The 24,134-nt window shown below is 40.3% G+C and overlaps 1 protein-coding gene across 1 annotated transcript in view; it reads left to right on the forward strand.

Moving 5' to 3' along the window:
• Positions 1-682: 682 nt before the first annotated feature.
• The window catches only part of LOC127649198 (ski-like protein), a 28,977-nt gene continuing 5,525 nt past the window's right edge, over positions 683-24,134 (forward strand). Inside the window, exons 1-4 of the mRNA XM_052134192.1 lie at positions 683-1,965; positions 20,795-20,887; positions 22,770-22,855; positions 23,806-23,951. Coding sequence (XP_051990152.1) covers positions 850-1,965; positions 20,795-20,887; positions 22,770-22,855; positions 23,806-23,951 — 1,441 coding nt within the window. The 5' untranslated portion in view covers positions 683-849. The remainder of the gene's footprint in view (positions 1,966-20,794; positions 20,888-22,769; positions 22,856-23,805; positions 23,952-24,134) is intronic.

Genomic DNA, 24,134 nt, shown 5'->3' on the forward strand with positions numbered 1-24,134 from the left:
ACAACTTTTATTTCTCAGTGACTCAATTATTATGTTAAAGCGTGAACTTGAAAATATTAAGTAAATTCTACATTCATACATGTAAAAATTTATGCTCAAGTAAATATTATTTATGACTGTTAGTTATCTTTACAATTTGTCATTATGTATCAATCCTAAAGTAGAAAACCTTGTCATGTGCAAATTTGAGTTCATTTCAAATAAGTACATTTTACTTAACTTTTCAATGTTGGTGTTCCCAGCATGCACTAGGCTTGAATAAATAATGAGCTTGCATGGTTTCACTGCAAGTTTATTTACACCATTTTTATTGTTCATTTAGGTTTTGCATTTGGTAACTTCTTATTTTGTTCAGTCTGATGTTTATTTTCAACTCAAAATTACCTGTTCATTATCAAAAAAATATTTGTTAATTGTCACCTTTATGGTAATTTGTGCAACAAATAATTTTTATCACCAGTAATGCAAGACAATGTTGTTTTATAGACTATAGCGTGCATTAAGCTTCCCTGTGGGAGGCTTCCATATGTCATGTGGTACATTATTAAACATGTTTGTAAGAAAAGATCAAAAGGTTACATGTTCTAATAATACTTTTAACAGATACTTTTATTAAAATCTGGCAATTTTTTTAAATCTATTTTTCTTAAATACGTTTCTTTTTTTTTTTATTAACAGGAAACAGACTAGACCTTTCTGCCACCATCATGCTGGCACCATGCATGTAACCAGGTGTAAAATGATTTGCAGCCTTTAATATCGAGAAAGAAGGAGAGAAAGATAAGTGTAGTGTTTAAAGAACAACCAAATATTTTCCATTCAAACAAGACCAGTAATCTGTGTACGAATATGGCCAGCCCCCAGACAAGTCTGAAAACCCCTTTTAAAGACCTGACGTCATTCAAAGGCAACATGAAAAGTCTTTACAGGGAGCGGCTGGAGGATGCACCCATTAAAAAACGGGTAATGGCAGAGATGCACTTGAAACGTAGCAGTCTAGAGACTATCCCTAAACCCCCGAAGATAAAGAAGGAGCGCGAGGAGCATACCAGCTCTGAGATGGAAATTGAGGGGAGGCAGTTCCATGTCGTCGGAGCTTCCAAGGCATTAGATCTTAGCGCTGGACTCAAGCACACTTTGGCTCAATTCACTCTAAGCAGCCAGAGCTCCCTGGGAGGTCCTGCTGCTTTCTCAGCAAAATCTGCTCAAGAGTGTGCCTCTCCTGCTGGCATGGCTCTCATACCATCTCCTTCAGTCCTTGGAGGCGGCCCTGTCTTGGTTCCCTGTGACAGCTCCACAGAGCTTACGCACTCTCTTCTAGAAAGAGAGTCCATCTCTTGCTTTGTCGTGGGGGGTGAGAAGCGCCTCTGTCTGCCCCAGGTACTCAATTCAGTTCTGCGAGACTTCTCTCTGCAGCAGATCAACGCAGTGTGTGATGAACTTTATGTTTACTGCTCCCGCTGTGATGCCGAACAGCTGCATATTCTCAAGGTGCTGGGCATCCTGCCTTTTAATGCACCTTCTTGTGGCCTAATCACCCTGACTGATGCCCAGAGGCTCTGTAACGCCCTGCTCCGTCCAGGGTCTGTCCTCCCGGCTGACCACAACAGCAAACTGACATGTCAAGGCCTGCTTAAGGAGAGTGAGGCCAGTTTCCAGGTGGAGCACCAGTGTCTGGGGAAGTGCCAAGGCCTGTTTGTGCCCCAGTTCTATGTCCAGCTAGATGCCCCCTGTATTCAGTGTATGGAATGTCAGCTGCTCTTTTCCCCACAGAACTTTGTAATGCACTCGCACAAGTCCCCTGACAAGAGGACCTGCCACTGGGGCTTTGATTCAGCTAAGTGGCCCTACTACTTACAGCTGGGCCGCAAGCATGAGGGCACGTCAAAGGAGTCCCAACTCAAACAGCTGCTGGATGAGATGAAGGAGAAGTTTCACTACCAGCTAAAGATGTCTCTGGACAAAGTGAGTGTTTTATCTTTACTTCCATGTTGTTTTCATTTAGACTCCATTGCTTGTTGGGGTCAAGTTTTGCTCAATGTTGATTTGTAGTGGATTTGTATATGAGCAGATGGTGATGTGTGAAAGAAATGTGCAAAGGAGATTGTTTTTGCAATAGTCTGGGCAGGCAGCATGTGCTCTTTGCTGTTGTTTTGATAAACTAGTGTTGACCCAATTGTATGGGGTGGCATGGGGCAATTGACACTAGCTCAGTGGGGATGTGTGGAGGGAAGTCCAGTTGGTCTGGCTGAAGGGGAAGTACATTATCTGCCTCCCAGGTCAGACTAGGTTCACCGTGGGTCACATGGGTGTGTGTGTGTGTGTGTGTGTGTGGGGGGTGTACTAATCTAGTTGCATTGGGAAATGCCCACATTGGTTCATTACACAAGCACTAATTTATAGTCAGAACATTAGAGATTCTTCCACTTTCAAGATACAACCTTTAAAGAAAAAAACACAAAGTGTACTACTGCACTAAAATCTATTGAAAAGTCAGCCTATAGAGGAAAAAAAGGTCTGGATTGTTTCACTACCATTCACCAGCCATGTCTCATGACCCCCTTGACCAAGCCAGCAATCCAAAGCTTTTTTGTTGCGCTGGTTCATGTTAGACAACGATTGATCCCCTGTTGCTGCTGTCAGAGTTTTTTTTTTCATTCAAGTGGCAGCAGTGAATGGTTTTAGATAGTGTGGTAATGTTCCTATAGACAGAATCATTTTAGTTAGTGCTGATATGAGTGAGTGATCTCTGGCATACACTGTGTGCTGTCTGAGAGAGGAAGAAAAGCCTGGTCTCTCCTGTGTGCTTACGCAAGTGTGCCGGAAATACCGTCTGGTGTTTCGTCTAGCACCCAAACCCCCCCTCCTCCAACCACACACATACTTTATGTACTGAGACAGACCTTGAGTCTATCAGTCACACAGACACATCTGCTACACAGACTGACATCACCTTGACACACAAACACATTGTAACACTCAGCCCACTTTTAACATACACTAATGAAATTGATTCACATGTACGCACTAAACTCCCTCAGAGATCGTCTCAGATCCACTCAGTTAAGGGTGAGATATCAAGGTCCCAGAAATGTGAGTTGAGTCAGTGACACCTTCACTGCACACAGCAGGCTGTTAACTGCCGAGCTCCTGACTGTCTGGCAGTGTCTTGCACCTGCCCTCGCACACAAATTGCCCCAAATCCTTTTTTTCCATTTTTCTCCATTATTTTTATTGTTGATTAAAGCTTTGACATTTTGCAGTAATCTACGGCTGGGCTATATATTTAATATTCATATTTCATTTTAAAAGTAATTGCGATGATTTTGCTAGTGGTATAAAATGAAGCTTTACACATTTTTTATATATTTTTTAAATTAAGAGTTTGTCATTTAAATAATCATTTGACTTGACTAGTCATAAATATATAGATGGATCGATTTTGATTTCAAATTATAGAACCATGTTGTATTTCTTTATTGGAATATTTTAGTAAGATATATATATAAATATTCCTTTTTATTACTAATTCACAGTGGTGACGTATTTAATTTTTTATGACTCGAATGTTAACAAGGCTGTGAGGGATGGACTTGCTGTCTCTTCAGTGGCATGCACTGTATAAAGCTCTTAGATCAGATCTAATTTTCACATCGAATTAATGTTTTCTAGAGTGTTTTTAGTCTTCTGAAATTGACAGTGAAATGATCCAAAACACTTTAAACAACAGTACAACCCACTGAAGAGACTAATTCTAAGCGAGACGCCTTGTTGACTTCCAGCGGCCTATCGGCAAATACAATGTCTTTTACCGATGGCAGTGGCCAATGTTTATCTGTTTATATGCGTTGGTTATTTGCGGTCGACTTCCGAACAGGTGGTACTATAATACCAACACCAAAGCATTTAATTCTGGTGACTTTGAGAAAAGCATTTGTATATTTTCTTGAGTATGAGTAGCATTCATGTAACTATTGGCTAAAGCATTTCTTCCAGTAACTGTTCAGACAGATGCGTTTTTGCGCTAAAAAAGCAAAATGCAGCACAACAAAAAGAGCAGAATGCAGGATGCCTACAACAAGTAGGCCTACAAACCTGACTCAGTTACTCCAGTTCTGTCTGGAGGAATGGGCCAAAATTAATGCAACTTATTGTGAGATGCTTGTGGATGGCTACCCAAAACCTTTGACCCAAGTTAAACAATTTAAAGGCAATGCCACCGAATACTAACAAAGCCTGTTAAAACTGCATTTAGATGAATTTAGCTAAGGTGTATGTAAAACTTCTGATTCAACTATACATACGATTCAAGATATGAAATATTGTCAAATGGATGAAAGGACCAGACCCCTACCTGGGATGATGTAATTCTAAATGGTTTGAAATTCATGCATAAAGCTTTAAGCTTATTTATTGTGTGTTTTAGCCCCAAAGTTTGCCATTTGTTTGGAGTGAAGTAGTGACAAGTAAACAGGTGCTCACAGTTTTTTGAAGTTGTTTGTGTTAAACAGCTTTTGAAAGAACCGTAAACAGACATATGTGTGTGTGCGCTTGAAAGGTCAAGCTAAGTGTACACAGGCCATGCCGATAATGAGAAACAACACATGCACACTCATCTGGTGGTGTCCATGTTAAGTATTTGCGTGTTTGCATACTAGGGATGTCACAAGTATACTATAAGTGTACTATTAACTGCGATTAAAAATGTCACAGTTAATTTTGAATAGGTATCACTACTGAATGTGAACTTTCAATTCACATGAAACTGGGGCTACACACAAACTCAAAATATAACAGGAATTCTATTGAACAGACTTGTATCTACCAAAAAAAGCTACTTAATTCAGCTGTTTAGGAGCATTTTAATGATTTTTGATTACTGAAGTCAAAGACTGTGAAACATGCTGACAGAAGTTATATAAAGGTACACATCCTACAAATTGGACAGGATGTTCCACTATTCGTCCAACAACAAACTTGCAAGTTTAATATTTTTTTATCTGCTTTTAAAGGGATGAATTGAGGAATGCAACTTGAATGTTGAAGAATGCTGTCAGTGCTCTGGGCATTTGCGTGTAGTTACTATGAGTGTGGTAAACTTTGTGAAGTTGCGTCTTAAGTCATCCTCATTATTTAAAGTGCTCAGGATGCATACAAGCGGTGTTGTGCCCTATGTTGGAGCATTTCTAATTATATACATCCTATATATTTGTTGTGTATTTATCAGATTTCTAATGGTATGGTTGCACTTAGCATCTATTTATCTCTAAGAAATGCGTCCACTTACACATTCAGTTGTGACGATATGCCTTTTTTGTCTCTGTTGCCCAATAAGAAAATTTGCAAATACTCATAAAACCAGTTAACCATGATTTTTCTTTCCTCAGACAGTAACCTAACCCGCAAAACTCATTACTATTGTGTACAGGAAGCAAGGCAGACAGGCTCATCAGTGGACTGGGTGAAATATTCACTCTAAACATCTGTGATGCTGGAGTGCCAGAACAAGTGACTCAGAGCTTCCACAGGTGGCCATGTGGATGTAGGTGAAGATCAGATCTGTACCGCCAGTCTTTCTCAGAATCTGCTTTCTTCCGCTCGATCAGAAAGCACAATCTTTCCATGTCCACTGTCCTTGTTTAAAAACCTAGTGAGCGGCCTTCCTAGTCAGCATTCTGTGGCCACATATGATGACTAAAAATACTGTTTAAGAAGTCATCTTTCAAGGTTTAGAGACATAGTCACTGGTAGAGTGTGCTTGTGATGCCCAAAAATGCTGTCTACTAGGTTTTGAGAAAAAGTTAATGGCAGAGTGTGCTTAAGATGCTCAAAATATAGTCATCTCACAAGGTGACTGTCTTGAGAAACATCCACTGTTCCAGGTGTTTTAGAGAATTCTACAGAGAAAATAATTTGTGTATATCTTCATGTGTTGTCTAGCACTGTATCCTGTTAGTGTCTAAACAGAACAATTTGCCCATGGCAAAATGCTGAGCGGACCTACTGACCAGAGACTTTAACAATGCTTTTGGAACAATTTTTTTGGAAGACTCCAAACCCCAGCATATAGAGACTTTAGACTTTATTTTTAAAATAGAAGAATTACATCAGAGCCATGACCTAGCGTTACTCCTATGCAGACGTCACAGGTTCGAGTCCAGCTCGGTACATTTCATGATCCTGTTTTGTCCATCATTTCCTATCAAAAGATAGCTAAAAAAGGACTACATAAAGAAAAAAAATTGTTCTTTAAGTTTTGTTAATTTAGTTTTTGCAGTGGCTTTAACTACTCATGCTTCCTTGGTCTGATACAAATAGCTAGTGTGTGTTTGTTTGTATATGTCTGTATGTGTGTAAGGCAGTGATAGACAGGCAGCTGTGATGGTTTGAGGCTTGGCGTGCAGACATGTCTGGCAGACAGATGGAGCCCTGTCCATCTCCCACAGAGTCAGAGGCCTTCCAGACAACTGCCTCTCTCTCTCTCTCTCTCTCTCTCTCTCTCTCTCTCTCTCTCTCTCTCTCTCCCACCTTTTTCTTTCTCTTCCCTTGTGGAATTGGGAAATCAGTGACTTCATGCACCACTGGCAAGGAGGCTGCTTCTCCACTATTGCTCTCTCTTGTTTCCACTTTGTTTTTCTTTCCTTCCTTTTTTAATCCACCACAGAAAAGCTGTCATTTTCCTGTCTCTGTGTGTGTTCGTTCTCTCGATCTTTATCGAGACCACAAACCATATCTATGACGTCCCTTCCTTTCTGTCTCTCTCTTTGTCACTTTTTCTCTCGCTTTTTGCTTCCTCTCTGTCTGCTTTTTGTTTTCGCTTTCTCCATTTTGTCACGTGTGTCATTCTCCATTTCTCTTTCTCTCTATTGCTCTCACATTTGTAATATTCTCATTCTCTTTCATTCGATCTCCACCTCGGTCTCCACACCGCAGTGATGGACTGATACAACAGAGGGTTCCACTGTGGATTGTTCCATCCTAAATTCTACACTCAGCACAGAAAGCTTCCATATCTCTTCATACTTGATATTTTCAGCAAATCTAGATAGAAGGACACTGTATCTTGGGAATTTTATCTGCATACAGCCTGTATTTGGTGAGAGATTAAGGGATAATGAAAGGTCAGAGGTGGGTGAGGCTCAGGGTTTTGTCTGTTTGATCGTGGATGTTGAGTACAGTGTAAATAGCAGAGACTCTGATAGATGCAACTCGGCACCTCAAAATAAGCTGGAGAATGACCCAACATTCACTGTTTACCTAAGGGAAGCAGAGGGCAGTGAGTGTGTATTTATGGGAGAGAGAGGGTGATTGAGGAGAACTATTGATCTGCAGTGGATGAATGGTAGAATCCAGTCAGAAAATAACTGTGCTGAAGAGAGAGACTTCCAAGAGACTTTCTGAGGGAAATCACTGCTATTTAGAGCAAGCATCAATATTGTTATTATTTTATTCTCTCACTGAGCACTTTATTAGGAACACCTGTACATCTACTTATTCATGTGATTATCTAATCAGCCAATCATGTTGCAGAAGTGCATTGCATAAAATCATGCAGATATGGGTCATGAGCTTCAGTTAATGTTCACATCAACCATCAGAATGGGGAAAAATGTGATCTCAGTGATTTCGACCGTGGCATGATTGTTTGTGCCAGAGGGTCTGGTTTAGGTATTTCTGTAACTGCTGATCTCCTGGGATTTTCACACACAACAGTCTCGAGAGTTAACTCGGAATGGTGCAAAAACAAAAAACATCCAATGAGCGGCAGTTCTGCGGACTGAAATGCCTTGTTGATGTGAGAAGTCAACAGCGAATGGCCAGACTGGTTTGAGTTGACAGAAAGGCTACGGTAACTCCGATAACCACTCTGTACAATTGTAGTGAGCAGAATAGCATCTCAGAATGCACAACACATTAAATTAAGGCGGATGAGCTTTAACAGCAGAACACCACGTCTGGCACTTTATTAGGACCATAGTGTTCCTAATAATGTGCTCAGTGAGTGTATATGGATTAACAATGGGTAATAGTGTTGTATATGGAAGAAAATGTCTAGACAAACACAAAATAGGTGGATGGTTCATCCCAGGACATGCTAGCATCTAGACTCGTTTGACCAGTTTCGCTCTCTTCATGGTGAATAATTCACCTCACTTTACCCACTTACCGATACTAAGGTTCAGACCGGTCCATGAGATCTGCCAGTCACACACACTCTGTGGTCTTTCATTTATTACCATCTGTCTGTTTGTCCTCATACACAAACAAATTACTAACTAACCCCAGAGCCCCTCAGAAAAGCACACTCTGCGATTTGGCCAATCTGTCCTATTTCTATAAAGCCCAGAGTTCCTGTTGGCTGTTAAGACAACATACTCCTCCCTGTTGGCTCAACATTTAGACGCTGTGGGCAGATTGGGGACCCTGCTCTTTGTGCTCAAGCTGGGAATATTGTTGTACCAGTCATTCGCCAAGTCCTTGGAGATGAGCCAGCTGCCAGAATGGCCCCAGGACAGCGCAGACTGTGGCTAACCCAAATTTGTCAAGACATGCTCGACTATTGAGTCAGGTGGTTTAACTGCCATGGAGAGCATTGCTGTCTTGTAATGTTTTGGGAAAAGATATTTTGTGCCTACATAGTACTAGGGGTAATTCAAATATATTTTTGCAAGCATTGTTGGCATTTTTATGCAGACAGGTAGGCCTATAAATGGATATGTGAGGACCATGAAAAAAAGGTAGCCTATAACATATTCCTACTTATTGCCAACGGGCATGCTATGCACCATGCATCTGTAAGTAAAGCTTATATTACTTTTGTGACGTTATGTATAATATATCATTTCTGACTTTTGGGATGTAACAGGGACACCAGCAGAGTCTGTTGTCTTCTGCATCTAAAAGTTACACCAGGGAAGTCTGTCCTCCTTTTCTCTAGATAAAAATGTCTGACTATGCTGGCTAGTGATTCATCTTAATGTCCTGATGGATAGTATTTCCATACAAAACATTGAGAGTGCTATGATTATGTGCTCACACTGTGGTCAGGCACCCTCTTGATGGAGTATAAAGCAGGACCGGCTGGCCCTTGAGGCACAGAGAGCCACAGCGGTCTGGCTTCATGGAAGTTGCGAAAATAGGTCATGGAGACTCTTCCTGCAGTTCCCCTTGCTTTGTGCTTGTAAGGCACTTTTTCATCTGAAACTGCTGTTTCGACCCCCAGCTCACTATAATCTCATTAGACTGCATATCTTTTCCTATTACTGCAGTGCTCTTGTTTCCCAACTCCAAGCTCATCCCAAAGGAAGATATTTTCTCTGGCAGACAGCTCCCTTGCTCCACTGACAATTATTGCAAACATCAGAAGTTTTTGATTAATGCACATGATCGCTACATAAATCTACCTGTTCTGTACATTTCCCTCAATCTCTCTTTCTCCCTCTTTTTTTTACCATGTTGTTCTACTAGGGAATGTAATTCACAAACCATCAGAGAATGTGAGCAAGCAGCGGGCTGCCATAAGAGAATATTCCCCTCCCCTTTCGTCTTCTCCCACCTCTCCCCACGGAGTCTCTAAAATGAGTCGCTCTGCTCTCCCAGCTGTATGAGGACAGTCTGTTCCAAGCTTGTGTCAAGCTGGGGGACTCCTCAACCTGAACAACAGCAACAGCCTGAGCTCTGCTGCACATTCGTGGCTCTCTGGAGAGCAGCACTTGGAGAGTCTGGACAGATTAGATTCTCATTTACAGCTGAAAGAAAAGAGAGACGTATGGGATGTCAGTGCCTTGAATGACTGTCCATCTGTCCAGTAATTATTGATCTCTATAGTGTGTTTGATTGAAATAGGACATTCTCCATATTGATCTCAGGAAGGAGTTTTGTGTATCAGATATACATCAGCCCTTTTTTATGTCACATCTCAGCATGTCTCAGCTCAAGAAACAAAAAAACAATTTTAACCTAGTGCATCAGTTTTGACACCACTCACTCTCCCGCTGTGTGTGTCCCTTGTTTATTCTCTGTTATTAGAGATGCATTTCAGATGACCCGATCACAAGTGGACAGGAACCATCACCAAACCTGGTACCTGGTAATATGCGTCTCTTGACCAATTATTTTCGGATTTTGTGTGTTACTGCATGGTAATAAAGTGCAAATAGATGTGAATAATTACATGAATTTCTTCTCCTGTGGTATTTCAGTATTTCGTTTGAATGTGGAGCTTATTAAAAACAACCATCAAACACACAGAAGAACTCCAAGTTCTGCCAAAATCACTTTTTAGCTAACAGACATTGATAGGAAGGAAAAAGCACCTGCCACAGCGGCAGGTGTCACTGCGAAAATCACCGTCAATTAGAAAATGTACCACATTTGGCGCTTGCTGGGTGTTCAGTCCCTGCCACTAAAATGGATGATACGCCCCTGAAAATATTTTTAGTACTTATGAAATGAAAGCAAGTATGAAGGATTAAAATGGACCATGATGGCCTGAATAATAACACATGGCACAGACTTTTGAAGCTAAATGCTATGGTGTTCTTTTGTTTTTTTTACATGCTGTTTCATCTTGCTCACTATCAAGCACTCAGCCTTTCAGTGTGTACTCTTTTAACCAAGAGCCTGTACAGATGTGTTCGACGCATGTTTAGAAAAACTAGGCAATATGTCCTTGCAAACTGTGCAGATGGCAAAATTTTACATGTGGAAAACCGTAGTAAACTTCTCAAACCTCAACTCTATAACCCTCTTGAGTGCTGATGTTTGTTACCACCACAGTATCACACACGCTGGGGCGGGTTTACGATTTCTGAGGCCTCAAGCATCCGACCAAGCCGGGGTCCCATTTCGAAAATATTTGTGTAAGAAATTACATAAAACGTATTTTAAATCATCATTTTAAATTCATCCTATCAACCGGTGCAGCCAAGTACATTCAAAATGTTAAATTAATAAAAAAGCTTGTTAAAGATAATTAATGCACGTTTTCCAGTTTTTCCACAATACAGTGATAAAAAAAACAATATTTACCTAAATATATTTTTAAAAAACGATTTTGTATTATTTTTTGTGTGTGTGTGTGCAAAACCTACTACTTCACCCAATAACATTTTGGAATTCAGTTGTTATTTATGAATATTATAACCCAACAATTATTTATTGTTGTCCAGTTTGTCATTATAATATGATACAGTATTATTATGACTTTTGATTTGTTGTATACAATAGTAATATATTCCTGTCTTATTTAATTTCACCTGAAGTTTATATTCTGATGCTGAGGTTGTATTTTATGTAAGCATCGTAGGCAACTTTCATATTGTAACAATAAACATACAAGGCTTGGCAGCCCCTCAGCACACTAGAGAAGAAGGGAAAAAAACATTGCTGTTTATCAAGTACTGAAACTTTGCTTGTTGCAGAACAATCTGGAATAATGTTAAACATTGTAACAGTCCACTCTTTGCAACCTGAATTTGTTCAGAACATTAAATCTTTGTTGCACCTGCGCTAAACAAAAAACTTGGTGTCTTGGCATGCATTTTTGAAACCTGAAGCTCTTATTAACTTGACCGTGTCTAAAAACGTGCCAGTCCACCATGAGACCCTGAAGAAACAGCGAGACACGGTGCAGCATGTATGGACGTTCATCCAGCGCATTTACACAGGAAAACGATGGAAAAATAGAGCAGAAGCAGGCAAAAACACATTTGGTGTGAAAGGCCCCTAACTTATCTGTTCGCGTCTATCTGTGAGTGAGAGGGCATGCGCGAAACAAGTTCGCTGTAAGAGCGCTGACAACATGTTCCCAGAACATCATGTCAACCCCTCAAGTATTTTTTTGCGTAGCTTTCCTACCGGGGTGGGGGCCCAACTGACGTCCGGGGCCTGCACATTTGCATGGCTTGTGTGGTGGTTAAAATCGCTACTACACACGTAATGTGCGCTTGCGGTGTGTTTTGTCAACCATTTTGCGTTTGTTTCCGACCATGTATCTAATGAAAATATTTTGCGTTGTAAAAAGTCTTTGAGGGTGTCTGAGTCGTCTGAGCTGTGCTGTTCTGTCTGTAAAGGTGAATAATTGTTTTGTCTTAAATGCACCTGCTGACTCCATGTAGCCTCTGTAACACTGTCCTATTCTTCTGTTCTTCTGTCCTTTTATCTTATGCTTTATATTGAGTTTGATGGGTGATTGGGAGTGCTGTTTACAGGCTGTTTCTGTGCTGTCTTCTTCCTCTAATAGGGAATGGGTTGGACACTCTTTCTCTATGCAAAGCCAGTCACTGTGGCCTCTACCATGCAAAATGCATGAGCCACCTTGTGTCGAGCATGTAGAGTCAAATTGTGTGTGTGTGTGTGTGTGTCGTCTATAGCTCAAACCCTGCATATAAAACACAGCTCTCAGTGGGTGGGCAGCTGTTCTCTCTCCCTCACTCTTTCGCTCTGTCTCTCTTTCACTGTCTGTTCTTTCTCTCCTTCTCTTTCTCTGGAGCTGTTTGAGATGGCAGTAGTGAAATGCACTGGCAGTTTTGTGTGTCAAGCTGCCATGTTGGTGATTCTCATGTGCCATGCATACGTTTTAATGACATGCACCAATAGAGAATAGCCCACTCTGTCCCGCTCGCACACCTAACATAATGTTTGGTTAAGCTGCATGGTTTTAATATTAATTTGGAAAACCAAATATTTCCAAAATCCACTGGTCGGAGGGTTGTCTGAATTACTATTCGACTAGTTCGTTTTAAGGAATCCCTATACAATTAGGCTGGTTAGGTGTCATGTCCATCACCTGCCACTGACCAGACACATACAGTTTTCAACAAATAATAGTGCACCAGTGCTTTTTCAGCCATCTTGGTTTTGGAAGTTTTTTTCCCTGTCTGTATTCATGAAGTATTCTAAGCCATGAACCAGATAATCCAGCTCCAAGGTTAGTGCCAACATTATACAAGATTTGATTTGAAGCAAAAATGTAATTGAAAATTTCTATTAAAATCTTTCATGATGGAATGAACTACAATCCCATAAGGCATGACATAATCAAATTAACAACATTAGAAATATATAAAACTGCTGATTTTAAGTTGTTGGTTATAAGTAAAGAAATAATTTAATTAAAATGTATATATACATACAAGTACTATATGAGCATGTAGGGAGACTGACTCTGTTGCATCATTCACAATGCATCATGGGAGGGGTGGTTGCTGAAGAGCGTTTGCCACAGTTTCTATGCCGTGATTCTCTTGTTGGTGGACAGTTTCCCTTAAGGATCATAGGCAGTGTAGTTCTTTATCCAGAATTCCATTATTAAACACAATAAAATATATAGAATTATTTTTTTTATTTATTTTTAATTAACACAGACTAATGGCTTTAACAGAAGCATATAGTCTACCATTGATGAACAACCTCAGTCACAGTATGTCTGTCTTTTAAAGGTTTATATATTATCATTAAATCAATGCCTCTATGGATACATTGAAGAGGATTTTTGCCTCTGGATCCTGACTGTTCCGCTCTATTTGGCTATATAACAAGAAGCTTTTATTGCACAATACCATTATAGTCTTCATAAAAAAATGAGAGCTATAATTAATAATATGTATCCACTCTTTACAATGTTTAGATCAGTTGGTTATCTCCTTTAAAAGCCGGCAAAGTTTAAGCGCTTGCTTTAGCGCAGCAGTTTATTGAGTGGTGCTTCACTGCTGCCTGGACTCAGATGGTCACATGCGTTTTTGACCACATTCGTATGTGGTTTTTATGATCCAATAACAAAACGATTTAGACCCCTTTTAGACCTGTATTTAGCACTGGCCACATGTGATCGGATCACCTGAGACACATCTTAATACCAGTTGTAAACATGGTCTAAATTAGTTGGTTTTTGAATGACAAGTAAACTAGTCAACCATCCATTCCAGACCCATCCATAATATCAATCTTATATTTATGGTGCCAGCACAAAGACAGCAGATTGAGGTAGAAACCAAATTAGCTAGTCAGAAAAGGGATCCACAACCGGATCCTAACACAAGAACATGGCACAAAGGCCCACAGCTGCCACACTAACACCCAGATGTTTGTTTTGTCCTCTTTAAGTTTGTGCCCCATTGACCACAGCTCTCAGGGATTGTTTGTGTCCTGCCGAGAGAGGAAGGTCACATTCTGCCTCTCTTACGTCCTACAGAGAGCAGCGTGGGCGTGTTGGGGGCATTTTGAACGTCAGTGTGTGTGATGGCTCTGGGTGAACTCTGACAGCAGCTCTCTGAAATGAGCCATAGGGTGCCACGGCCCAGAGAACACACACCTCATAGGCTCATCTCCATCACTGCATTTGCCAATGTCTTTGTGCATTTATGAGCGTGTGTGTGTGTGTGTGTGCTAGACTAGCACAGACGTGCCATGGGAGGCTTAGGCGGTTACTGCTTTTCAATGGGGCACACTTGAGAGTGCTCAGTTCTTACACACACGCATACAAATCTCCTATTCATAGACTTATTTAAAGCAGCCCATATGTAGAGAAGGGAACAGACAGAGCTCTGTTTGACTATGTGAAATCTGAGACCAGTAGAGGGAGAGACTGTTCCTCTGTCTTTTTACTGCACTCAGCCCTCCCTGATCACCGGCACAGTATGTTTTGCGTGAGTGTGTGTGTGTGTGAGCATGTGAGTGTATAACTTGGCGTGTGTGTGTGTGTGTGTGTGTGTGTGTGTGTGTGTGTGTGAGAGAGAGAGAGAGAGAGAGAGAGAGGCTCTTATCAGGCCGAATGCTGTAGATTAGACAGTGGATGTGTGTTGATGGCTGTCAGTAAGGGCAGGCAGACAGGCAGACTGTGCACTGTTGATGACCACGTCTAGACGGAATGTTCGTCTCCATCCCTCCCTCGTTTTTTCAGCCCTCCCTCTCTCCCCTTAAAATTTGCCCCAGGCTGGCAGCCAAATCCTCTCAGGAATGAACATATCTGGGTCTGTGCATCTGATACTTGTGTGTGTGTGTGTGTGTGTGTGTGTGTGTGTGTGTGTGAGTTCATACATGGAGGTGTGGTGTTTGTTAGAGTCTTTGTGCAACTCTGGTAGTTTTATATGAGTGTTGGGTTTTGTTTATTATGGTTTTGTGTGGGTTTGTTTACAGATACTACTGAGTATATGTGGGACTTTATTAAGCTGGTAGCATCCATATTAGGTACAACAGAGTAGTGTTCTTGTTGCATTCAGGAATGCTTTACATAAAAACATGTTTGCATATGTGTATGCAAAACCACTATGGGAACTTTCACTTCCACAGCGTTAAATATAGCAACTCTGTCGTAAGGCATAGGCCAAGTACACACTGCAACTAAATGAGACCCCAAGCAAACGACCAACCCGGGGCCCGTTTAGAAAATGTTACTTAAAAAATAACATAAAATTGTTTTTAAATCATAATTTTAAATTCATCCTATCAGCCGTTGTAGCCAAGGACATTCAAAATGTTTAATGAAATAAAATTCTAGTTCAAGATATTTAATGCATGTTTTCCAGTTTTTTTTTGACAATACCGTGATAAAAAAGGCAATATTTACCTACATACAGTATCTCACAAAAGTGAGTACACCCCTCACATTTTTGTAAATATTTGATTATATCTTTTCATTTGACAACACTGAAGAAATGACACTTTGCTACAATGTAAAGTAATGAGTGTACAGCTTGTATAACTATACTTGTATGTAAATTTGCTGTCCCCTCAAAATAACTCATCACACAGCCATTATTGTCTAAACTGCTGGCAACAAAAGTGAGTACACCCCTAAGTGAAAATGTCCAAATTGGGCCCAATTAGCCATTTTTCCTCCCCGGTGTCATGTGACTCATTAGTGTTACAAGGTCTCAGGTGTGAATGGGGAGCAGGTGTGTTAAATTTGGTGTCACACTCCCTCAGACTGGTCACTGTAAGTTCAACATGGCACCTCATGGCAAAGAACTCTGAGGATTTGAAAAAAAGAATTGTTGCTCTACATAAAGATGGCCTAGGCTATAAGAAGTTTGCCAAGACCCTGACACTGAGCTGCAGCGCGGTGGCCAAGACCATACAGCGGTTTAACAGGACAGGTTCCACATAGAACAGGCCTCGCCATGGTCGACCAAAGAAGTTGAGTGCACGTGCTCAGCATCATATCCAGAGGTTGTCTTTGGGAAATAGACATATGAGTGCTGCCAGCATTGCTGCAGAGGTTGAAGGGGTGGGGGGTCAGCCTGTCAGTGCTCAGACCATACGCCGCACACTGCATCAAATTGGTCTGCATGGCTGTCGTCCCAGAAGGAAGCCTCTTTTAAAGATGATGCACAAGAAAGCCCGCAAACAGTTTGCTGATCACAAGCAGACTAAGGACATGGATTACTGGAACCATGTCCTGTGGTCTGATGAGACCAGTAGCAACCTGTGAAGCTCTGGTGAACTCCATGCCCAAGAGGGTTAAAGCAGTGCTGGAAAATAATGGTGGCCACACAAAATATTGACACTTTGGGCCCAATTTGGACATTTTCACTTAGGGGTGTACTAACTTTTGTTGCAAGAGGTTTAGGAGTTATTTTGAGGGGACAGCATATTTACACTGTTATACAAGCTGTACACTCACTACTTTACATTGAAGCAAATTTCTTTATTGTTGTCACATGAAAAGATATAATCAGATATTTACAAAAATGTGAGGGGTGTACTCACTTTTGTGAGATACTGTATATTTAAAAAAAAAAAAATGAACAGGGTGTGTGAAACCTACTTCACTCACTAACATTTTGGAAATCAGTTGTTATTTATTATTATTTTAACCTTACAATTATTAATTGTTATCCAGTTTTTCATTATAATACAGAATGATACAGTATTATTATTACTTTGACAATTTGTTGTATACATTAGTAATATATTTCTTTCACCTGGATCTTATATTCTAATGCTAATGTTTATTGTTCATCATGTTGCAAAAGGCTGTATTTTATGTAAGCATTGTTGGCTACATTCATAATAGTAACCAGCCACAGTAAACATACAAGGCACGCTGGCCCCTCAGCACACTAGAGCAGAAGGAAAAAAAACAGTGCCGTTTATCAAGCGCTGAAAATTTCCTTGGTGTAGAATAATCTGGAATCATGATAAACATTGTAACCCTCACCTCTTTGCAACCTGAACTTGTTAAAAATTGTAAATCTTTGTAATATCTGCTCTAAAAACAGCCCAGACACAGCGCAACGAATGAAACAGAACGTAGGTGTCTAGATGTGCAGGTGTCACTGCGTTTTTGAAACCCAAAGTTATTTTTAAATTGACACAGTGTCTAAAATGTGCCAGTCTTGAGTGAGACACTGAAGAAACAGCGAGACACGATGCAGCAGTCAAGGATGTTCATCCAGCGCTTGTTTATATAGAAAAACAATGAAAAATCAGAGCAAACGCACGCAACAACACGTTTGGTGTGAACTGCCCATAAACCCGAACCCAAAGTCCTACATAAAAAAAACTGACCCAAACTCTTACTACCTCTAACATGAACCGCTCCAAGATCGCTGACAACAGCGTATTCGCACGTGTACACAGAACAACATGTCACCCATCAAGTGATTTTTGTGAATCTTTCCTACTGGGGCGGGGACCCCCGCCGTCCGGGGCCCCACGTAATTGCGTGGTTTGCGTAGTGGTTAAAACCACTACTGACTGATATACTTATGAATGGGGAGAAATCGTTATGCTGAATACGGCGGCTGTAGGTATGGAAGTCGCACCTTACAGTTAAAAATAACCAGTCACATTTTTGGATAATTTTAAATGTATTCATTTGGCAGACACTTTTATCCAAACCGACATACAAAAGATGAATAATTCAACACAAGCGATTAATCTTAAAGAGAAATTAGAAAAGTGCTGCATTACAAAGTTCACTCATTATGCATTATGGAAGATGAAAATATACACAAATGTATGAAAGATGCATAAAGACAATACATCCACTGATGGCTGAAGTAAATAATCTTTGTCCTTTGACAATGATTTGGGATGAAATTATTGGAAAACTCTGAGTTACGCTCCGATGCGCTTCAGATTTTTGAGCAGCCTCGAGAGACTGTGAATAATTTGTTTGAATTTTTAGAACGTGACATTATCCGCAACACGTGTCTGGTGTGCAACTCACTTTAATTAACCCTGCTGTTCACACTTTACCCAAGTTGTGATTAGAAATGTGTTTAAAAACACAAAGAATATTGTGCAACGAGCAATCCTATTTATATCTGTAAAAACCCGATATATATAGATAATCATCTGGAAAATCTTCTGATAATTGTTGTGTGAAAAAGGCATTAATCCTAAAAGTAATACTGACTAATCTCCTTTATATGCCACTAATAATATATTCATGACACTTTATACTTCCATTAGCCATTAACAAACATAGAGGAAATTCTTAACAGTGTAGTAATTCATCAACATTTAAATATTTTAAATCAAGCTTTCATGACATTCATATCTATCTCAAATCCATACATTTTGTATATTTTCTATGAGACACCTATATTACGAACCTATATTAATTGCATATATTTTATACAATTAATGTATTATCGAGTTTAGATTGGTCCTACTGTAACTATATATAACAAATTCTAAACAAACAAAAAATATTTTGTAGAGTGTTCTATATGCACTGGTGGAAAAATACATGTTCAAGAACTGTTTACAGAACCAAAAGTCATAAAAATCATACGGCTCCAGTTTATAAAAAAGAAATTGGAACCGGTTTCAAATAAGAACCTTTCTCAACCCTTAAGAGGGAACAGCACATGGCTGTTGGATCATCCAGTGATCGACCCTGGCACTGGAGAATGAAGGGAGCATGCTTGTGTTTGTGGTGTGTTGATGGATTAGGAGCAACAGGGGTAAAGTTCAGATGAGTGAGCTACTGGAATGCTAATTCCCGCCGTTTGTGAATTGGACTGTCTATCTTTCTCACCCACTTTTTTGCAGAATTTTGCATATCACATATGCTTGTAACAAACAGACTTTGTGTCCTCAGGGTGTTTGTGTGTTAGTGTTTTGAAGGCACATCTAGTCTTAAGGGATTTGTGTTAGTGACATTTGTCAACAGTGAAGTATGTAGTGTTACAGTAGATAACGCTCTGTGTGTGTGTGTGTGTGTGTGTGTGTGTGTGTGTGTGTGCGTGCGCGCCTTCAATAACACACTCATTAAAAAGAGATTAGAGACAGCTGAGGTGTTGTGTCCCTGGTAGAGAGACAGGAGAAAAACTAATAACGACCTGATCTGCAGGATTTGGGATCTGGAGTGGCTTAAACGAGAAATAACCACCTCTGAAATTCACGTCGGCATTTACAAACAAACCAGAATAAGGAAACACATCTGTTTACATTACTTTCCCAGCTGGCACTTTTTTACACCAATGCTAAAGAACATGCATACAAGTCTTTGTATATATATCAGGCCATGTGTACATATGGAGGATTTACTGTATATTTTATGTGGTTGTGTGAGGGAGAGAACAAGGTACCTGTTCCAGTGTAATTTCCTCATGTACTTGAGGAGAACGGAGCTACTTAATCTTGTCTGCTATATTTACTGTAACCACAAAATATTTTTTTTCAGTGCAAGTCAAGTAATTTTTTTGTATAGCGTTTTCACAACAAAAATAATTAGTGATATTTTATATAAATGAATGAATACAATATCTTAAAAGGTCTTTGCATAAATCTGTTCTGTAACAATTTGGCAGCAGAGAGCTGAGGGCAGAGAAAACAATAAGAATCCTTATTTACTCATATTTGTTCCTTAAAGAGTACTAAAAGTGTTATGAATGGAACCATTAAGGAAACAGAATTGTTAAGTGGATTCGGAATCAGAACCTGAATCATTAAATTTCTTATGATTCCCATCATTGTAACCAGGTTGTACATTTATTAGCTTGTGAGATATGCATACTTGAGTTCGCAGACCATGAATAGGACGAAGATAGATCAGAGACTGCGTGATTGCATGTGTCACGGGTGAGGAGGAGTGTTGGCTGGGTCATGAAGTATGGAGAGATGGGTCAGTAGACACATTGCTGGACGTGTGTGCTTCTCAAGGTTAGACAGGCTCACCACTGCAGTGTGCTCATTGTTCCAGCCCACCCCTCCCTCATGCTGCAGTCCTCCTCTTCCCTCAAGAAAAACAGACCCCACACACACATTTTCTAGTGTTTAACACCAAGGGGGCGGGTTGCCATGTCACCCTGCCACTGTACAGCTAGTTTAATGTTGTGCGACGATATTGCCATTCATTCTTTAGGAAACGGGAGATCCCATAGTCTGGAGGAAGTTGTAATTTACTCCAGATTAAACATGTCTCTGGCGCCCACCCAATCTCTACTGTCAGTGTCTCACTGATGAAGGGAAGAGGAAGGGTGTTGTGCTTTCTGATTTAGTCTTCTAAAGAGAGGATATTGCAGATTGAATGCATTAGGAATACATGCCTGATGACAACCATTGTCTTCACGATGAGTGTTGGCTATATTAAGCTCTGTCTGTTACAGATAACCATCAGCACTGTGCTTGCCCTGGATTCACTATGTGTGACACAGACTCACCCACACACACACACATGTACAAGCTGCTCAGCAGTAGCCTGTTTGTTGAACACAGTGCGTGACAGTTTGAGTTGCGTGAGTGTGTATGTGAGTAGATGTGTGTGTTTGTACTTTTCACATCCACTGCACTGAATGTGGGTGTCTTCATAAGGCATGTGCTTTTGTGTTTCCTACAGAAGGTGGTCGATGACAACAGTCATGGGCGGAAGTCCAGTCCTGCCCCTTCCCCTCCCAACAGCAAGCTGTCTGATAGTGTCTGTGAGAAAAAGGTGCTGTCAAATGTAATACACTGCTTTACATATATATACACACACAAGCATAGGCATACGGAGTGGTGGCAGCGTAGTGGGCTAAAGCACATAACTGGTAATCAGAAGTTTGCTGGTTCGATCCCCACAGCCACCACCATTGTGTCTTTGAGCAAGGCACTTAAATCCAGGTTGCTCCTGTGGGATTGTCCCTGTAATAAGTGCACTGTAAGTCGCTTTGGGTAAAAGCGTCTGCCAAATGCATAAATGTAAATGTAATGTATGTTAATGCAGAGAACGGTGCCTCTGTTTATCTAGAAATTGTCCTTGCTCTCTTCCTTATACAGTCACAAGCAGGAAACATTTCCATATCTCATTCAATCTGTTTTTTTGTGATATGATCACAAGATGATATGCAGGTGTTAACTGGTTCTAAAAAGTTTTGGGATCCGATTACTCAAATGACATTTGGAGGAATTCAATAAAACACGTAACCACATCACATTTGTAGCTAATCCATCCCGAAGTGTCTCGGACAACAACAAAGGACCACTTAAGCCCAAAGTGTATTTTGAGCATCCGTATACAGGACGCGTGGCGCAAATCTCATCATCAGAGTGCTTACGCATTGAATGTGGCAGCCCGATTTTTCTAACTGTGTATCTTCGAACGCACAGAATGCGCATGCGCCTGGAGTTATTTACACTAATTAGTGGGTCCACAAGGTGGCAACACTCACGTTTGAGCCGTTGCTGTCACGAAGAAGCACTAGAAGATGATGTAATTGCCGATAAATATCAGGAGATGAAGGTTAAAACAACAACAGTGGATGTGCAAGTCAAGAGCACATGTGTGAGGAGGTCTGGAGATACCTACATTTGTATAACTCGAGTCTGAAGGAATATAAATACATTTTTGTGGGTCTAAACTCGTGAAGAGAAAGTCTGGTGTCTCATTGCGCACATGCACCAACTTTGTTATATGGACTATACTTTGACAGGCTCGTGTTCGACTGTACTCAGACTCTGAGTGTTTGCATCAAAATGGAAGCAAACCTAGGGCTTTACTCGCATGTCAATTAATCATTGCGCTAAAACAATGGCTTAAACTTTGCCGGTTACAAGTGACTTTAAAATATCAAAATCGTCCAATCCAAAATTGGAAAATTAAACTGAAAGTTAATCTTATGTTCATTTAATACAGGTATTTAACTAAAATAACGGAGCACTTTGCTCAAATTGCTATTTGCTTCAAGATTAAAATTCAAGCAGACTATATTTGATAGATATCTTGCATTCACTAAAAATGAGAGAGATTGTAGTCATGAAATTAGAGACCCTGCCCTTGACAAAATCTGTCTAGGCTGGCCACTTCGGAGATCGGATCACCAAAATCAAATGTTAATTCCTGGTGTAAACAGGGCCTCATATTTTCCACCCCCAAGATGATTCACCCGGACTTTATATTTACAATCAAATGGCTAGAAACCCACCCACACTCTTTGACTAAATACACTATTTCGCTTTTCCTTCATTAGTGTTTCTTCTTCTCAGTGCTTTTCTTGTCAGTATGTGTTCTGCGACCAATGATAGTTGAGCTCTTCTCATGAATACTTGACATTACATCAGGATGTTTGTATTGCCCTCAGTTTACTGTGCTTCAGGCATCCTCTGTCCCTTCACTAAGTTTGTCTGTGTTTGTAAATTTGTGTGTCATTTTTTCCATGTGACTGCTCCTGTGCAAAACACGCTTGATATTCTGTGTGTAAAGAACTTGTGTATTATTCATGCCCAAATAGGTGTAGATTTTTATTTTTATTTGCAGCTCAAACAGTCCATTTCTTATTCTAACACCCTTAATGTGCTTCATTAATATTGATGCACACCTGTGTGTATGTGTACAGGGTAACTCCCAGTCTTCACTTGTGTTCAATCGAATGTTTGCTGACATCAAAGAGGAACCAGGACACGGCCCCATCATCCACCCGAGGTACAACCTAAGCATTCCCTGTAGGCTTGATTTACCCCTGTCTAAACTCTGAGAATTCAGCCCATGTGGTCCTTGCTGTGGCAAGAAATTTTAACAAATACCCTAGCCCTAAGTATTAAACTTTGGCGCAAGTCGTCCCTCACCGTTTGTGCTGTGGGCATGAAGGATGCCTCAAATTGTGTGGTTTGTTGAGGAAAGGTGTGCCATTACTTTTCCAAGTGATCAGAATAAGCTTTGTGCTTGTTAGTTTTACATGGACAAGCATCACTCACATTGTTTTTTTTTTTTTTTTCAGAAAATGTAAAACAGGGTTCACACGGTCATGGAAAACCTGGAAATATCAGGGATTTTTAAAATAGGGATATACAGGCCTTGAAAAGTCATGGAAATGATTTAAATCATTAAAAGTCATGGACATTTCTATATCTTGCTGGACCAGCCTGAAAAATATATATATATTTATCTTGATCTGAGCTAAAGAACTAGAATTTATGATATTATCATTGTTAAATTTAACTGATGATGTTATTCGGTCTTTCCCCATTCAAGTTAATAGGATCTGTACTTTATATGCCGCTTGTGTCCATTGAAAATAGCTGCCCAGGAGCTTTCCAAAGATGGTTGCCGAGTGGACTGATTTGCCTTGACTTTGGAATGCTGTAAAATTCAATTTGGGATGTTTTAATTTAAACCTTGTTGGAAAATAAGTGCGGTTGACCTGAAAGCTTGAGTCAATCGATAAGAAAAAAGGAAAACACACTTGAACTAGACCCCTTTGTTTTTATAAATGTTAATCTGTTTGCAAATGTTAATCTATCTCAGGGGTTCTCAACCTTTTGCAAGCTGGCCCCCCAAAGCTGGTTCATTGCAGTTGGGGCCCCAGTTTTTTTTTGTTATGTTGTATATGTTAAACTGTGGCACCAATCTAAGAGTTTTTCTTGTGTTTGCAGTTACTACCTGTACACATACGATAAGATGGTTGCTCCAAACGTGTCCCTGCAAAAGGAGGGGGAGGTGAGCCATGAGTTTCTGGGGGCCCTGCTCAAACAACACTACAGCAGGAGAACATTCGCCCATGGCAGCCAGCCTTCCATAGGTCAGTGCAAACAATTTACCCAGCAATATTACACATTTGTGCACTTTAAATCTTTTTAGTAAATTAATGACTGCAAGCAAAACAACATGCATGCATTAATCAGATGTGAATATGATGCAAAATAATGACACACCTTTAGAGATCGGAGGTTCAGGGACATGTGCTTGACACCCACAGAGGGTG

Source organism: Xyrauchen texanus, chromosome 9, assembly GCF_025860055.1.
Source record: "Xyrauchen texanus isolate HMW12.3.18 chromosome 9, RBS_HiC_50CHRs, whole genome shotgun sequence".
Lineage (NCBI taxonomy): Eukaryota > Metazoa > Chordata > Actinopteri > Cypriniformes > Catostomidae > Xyrauchen > Xyrauchen texanus.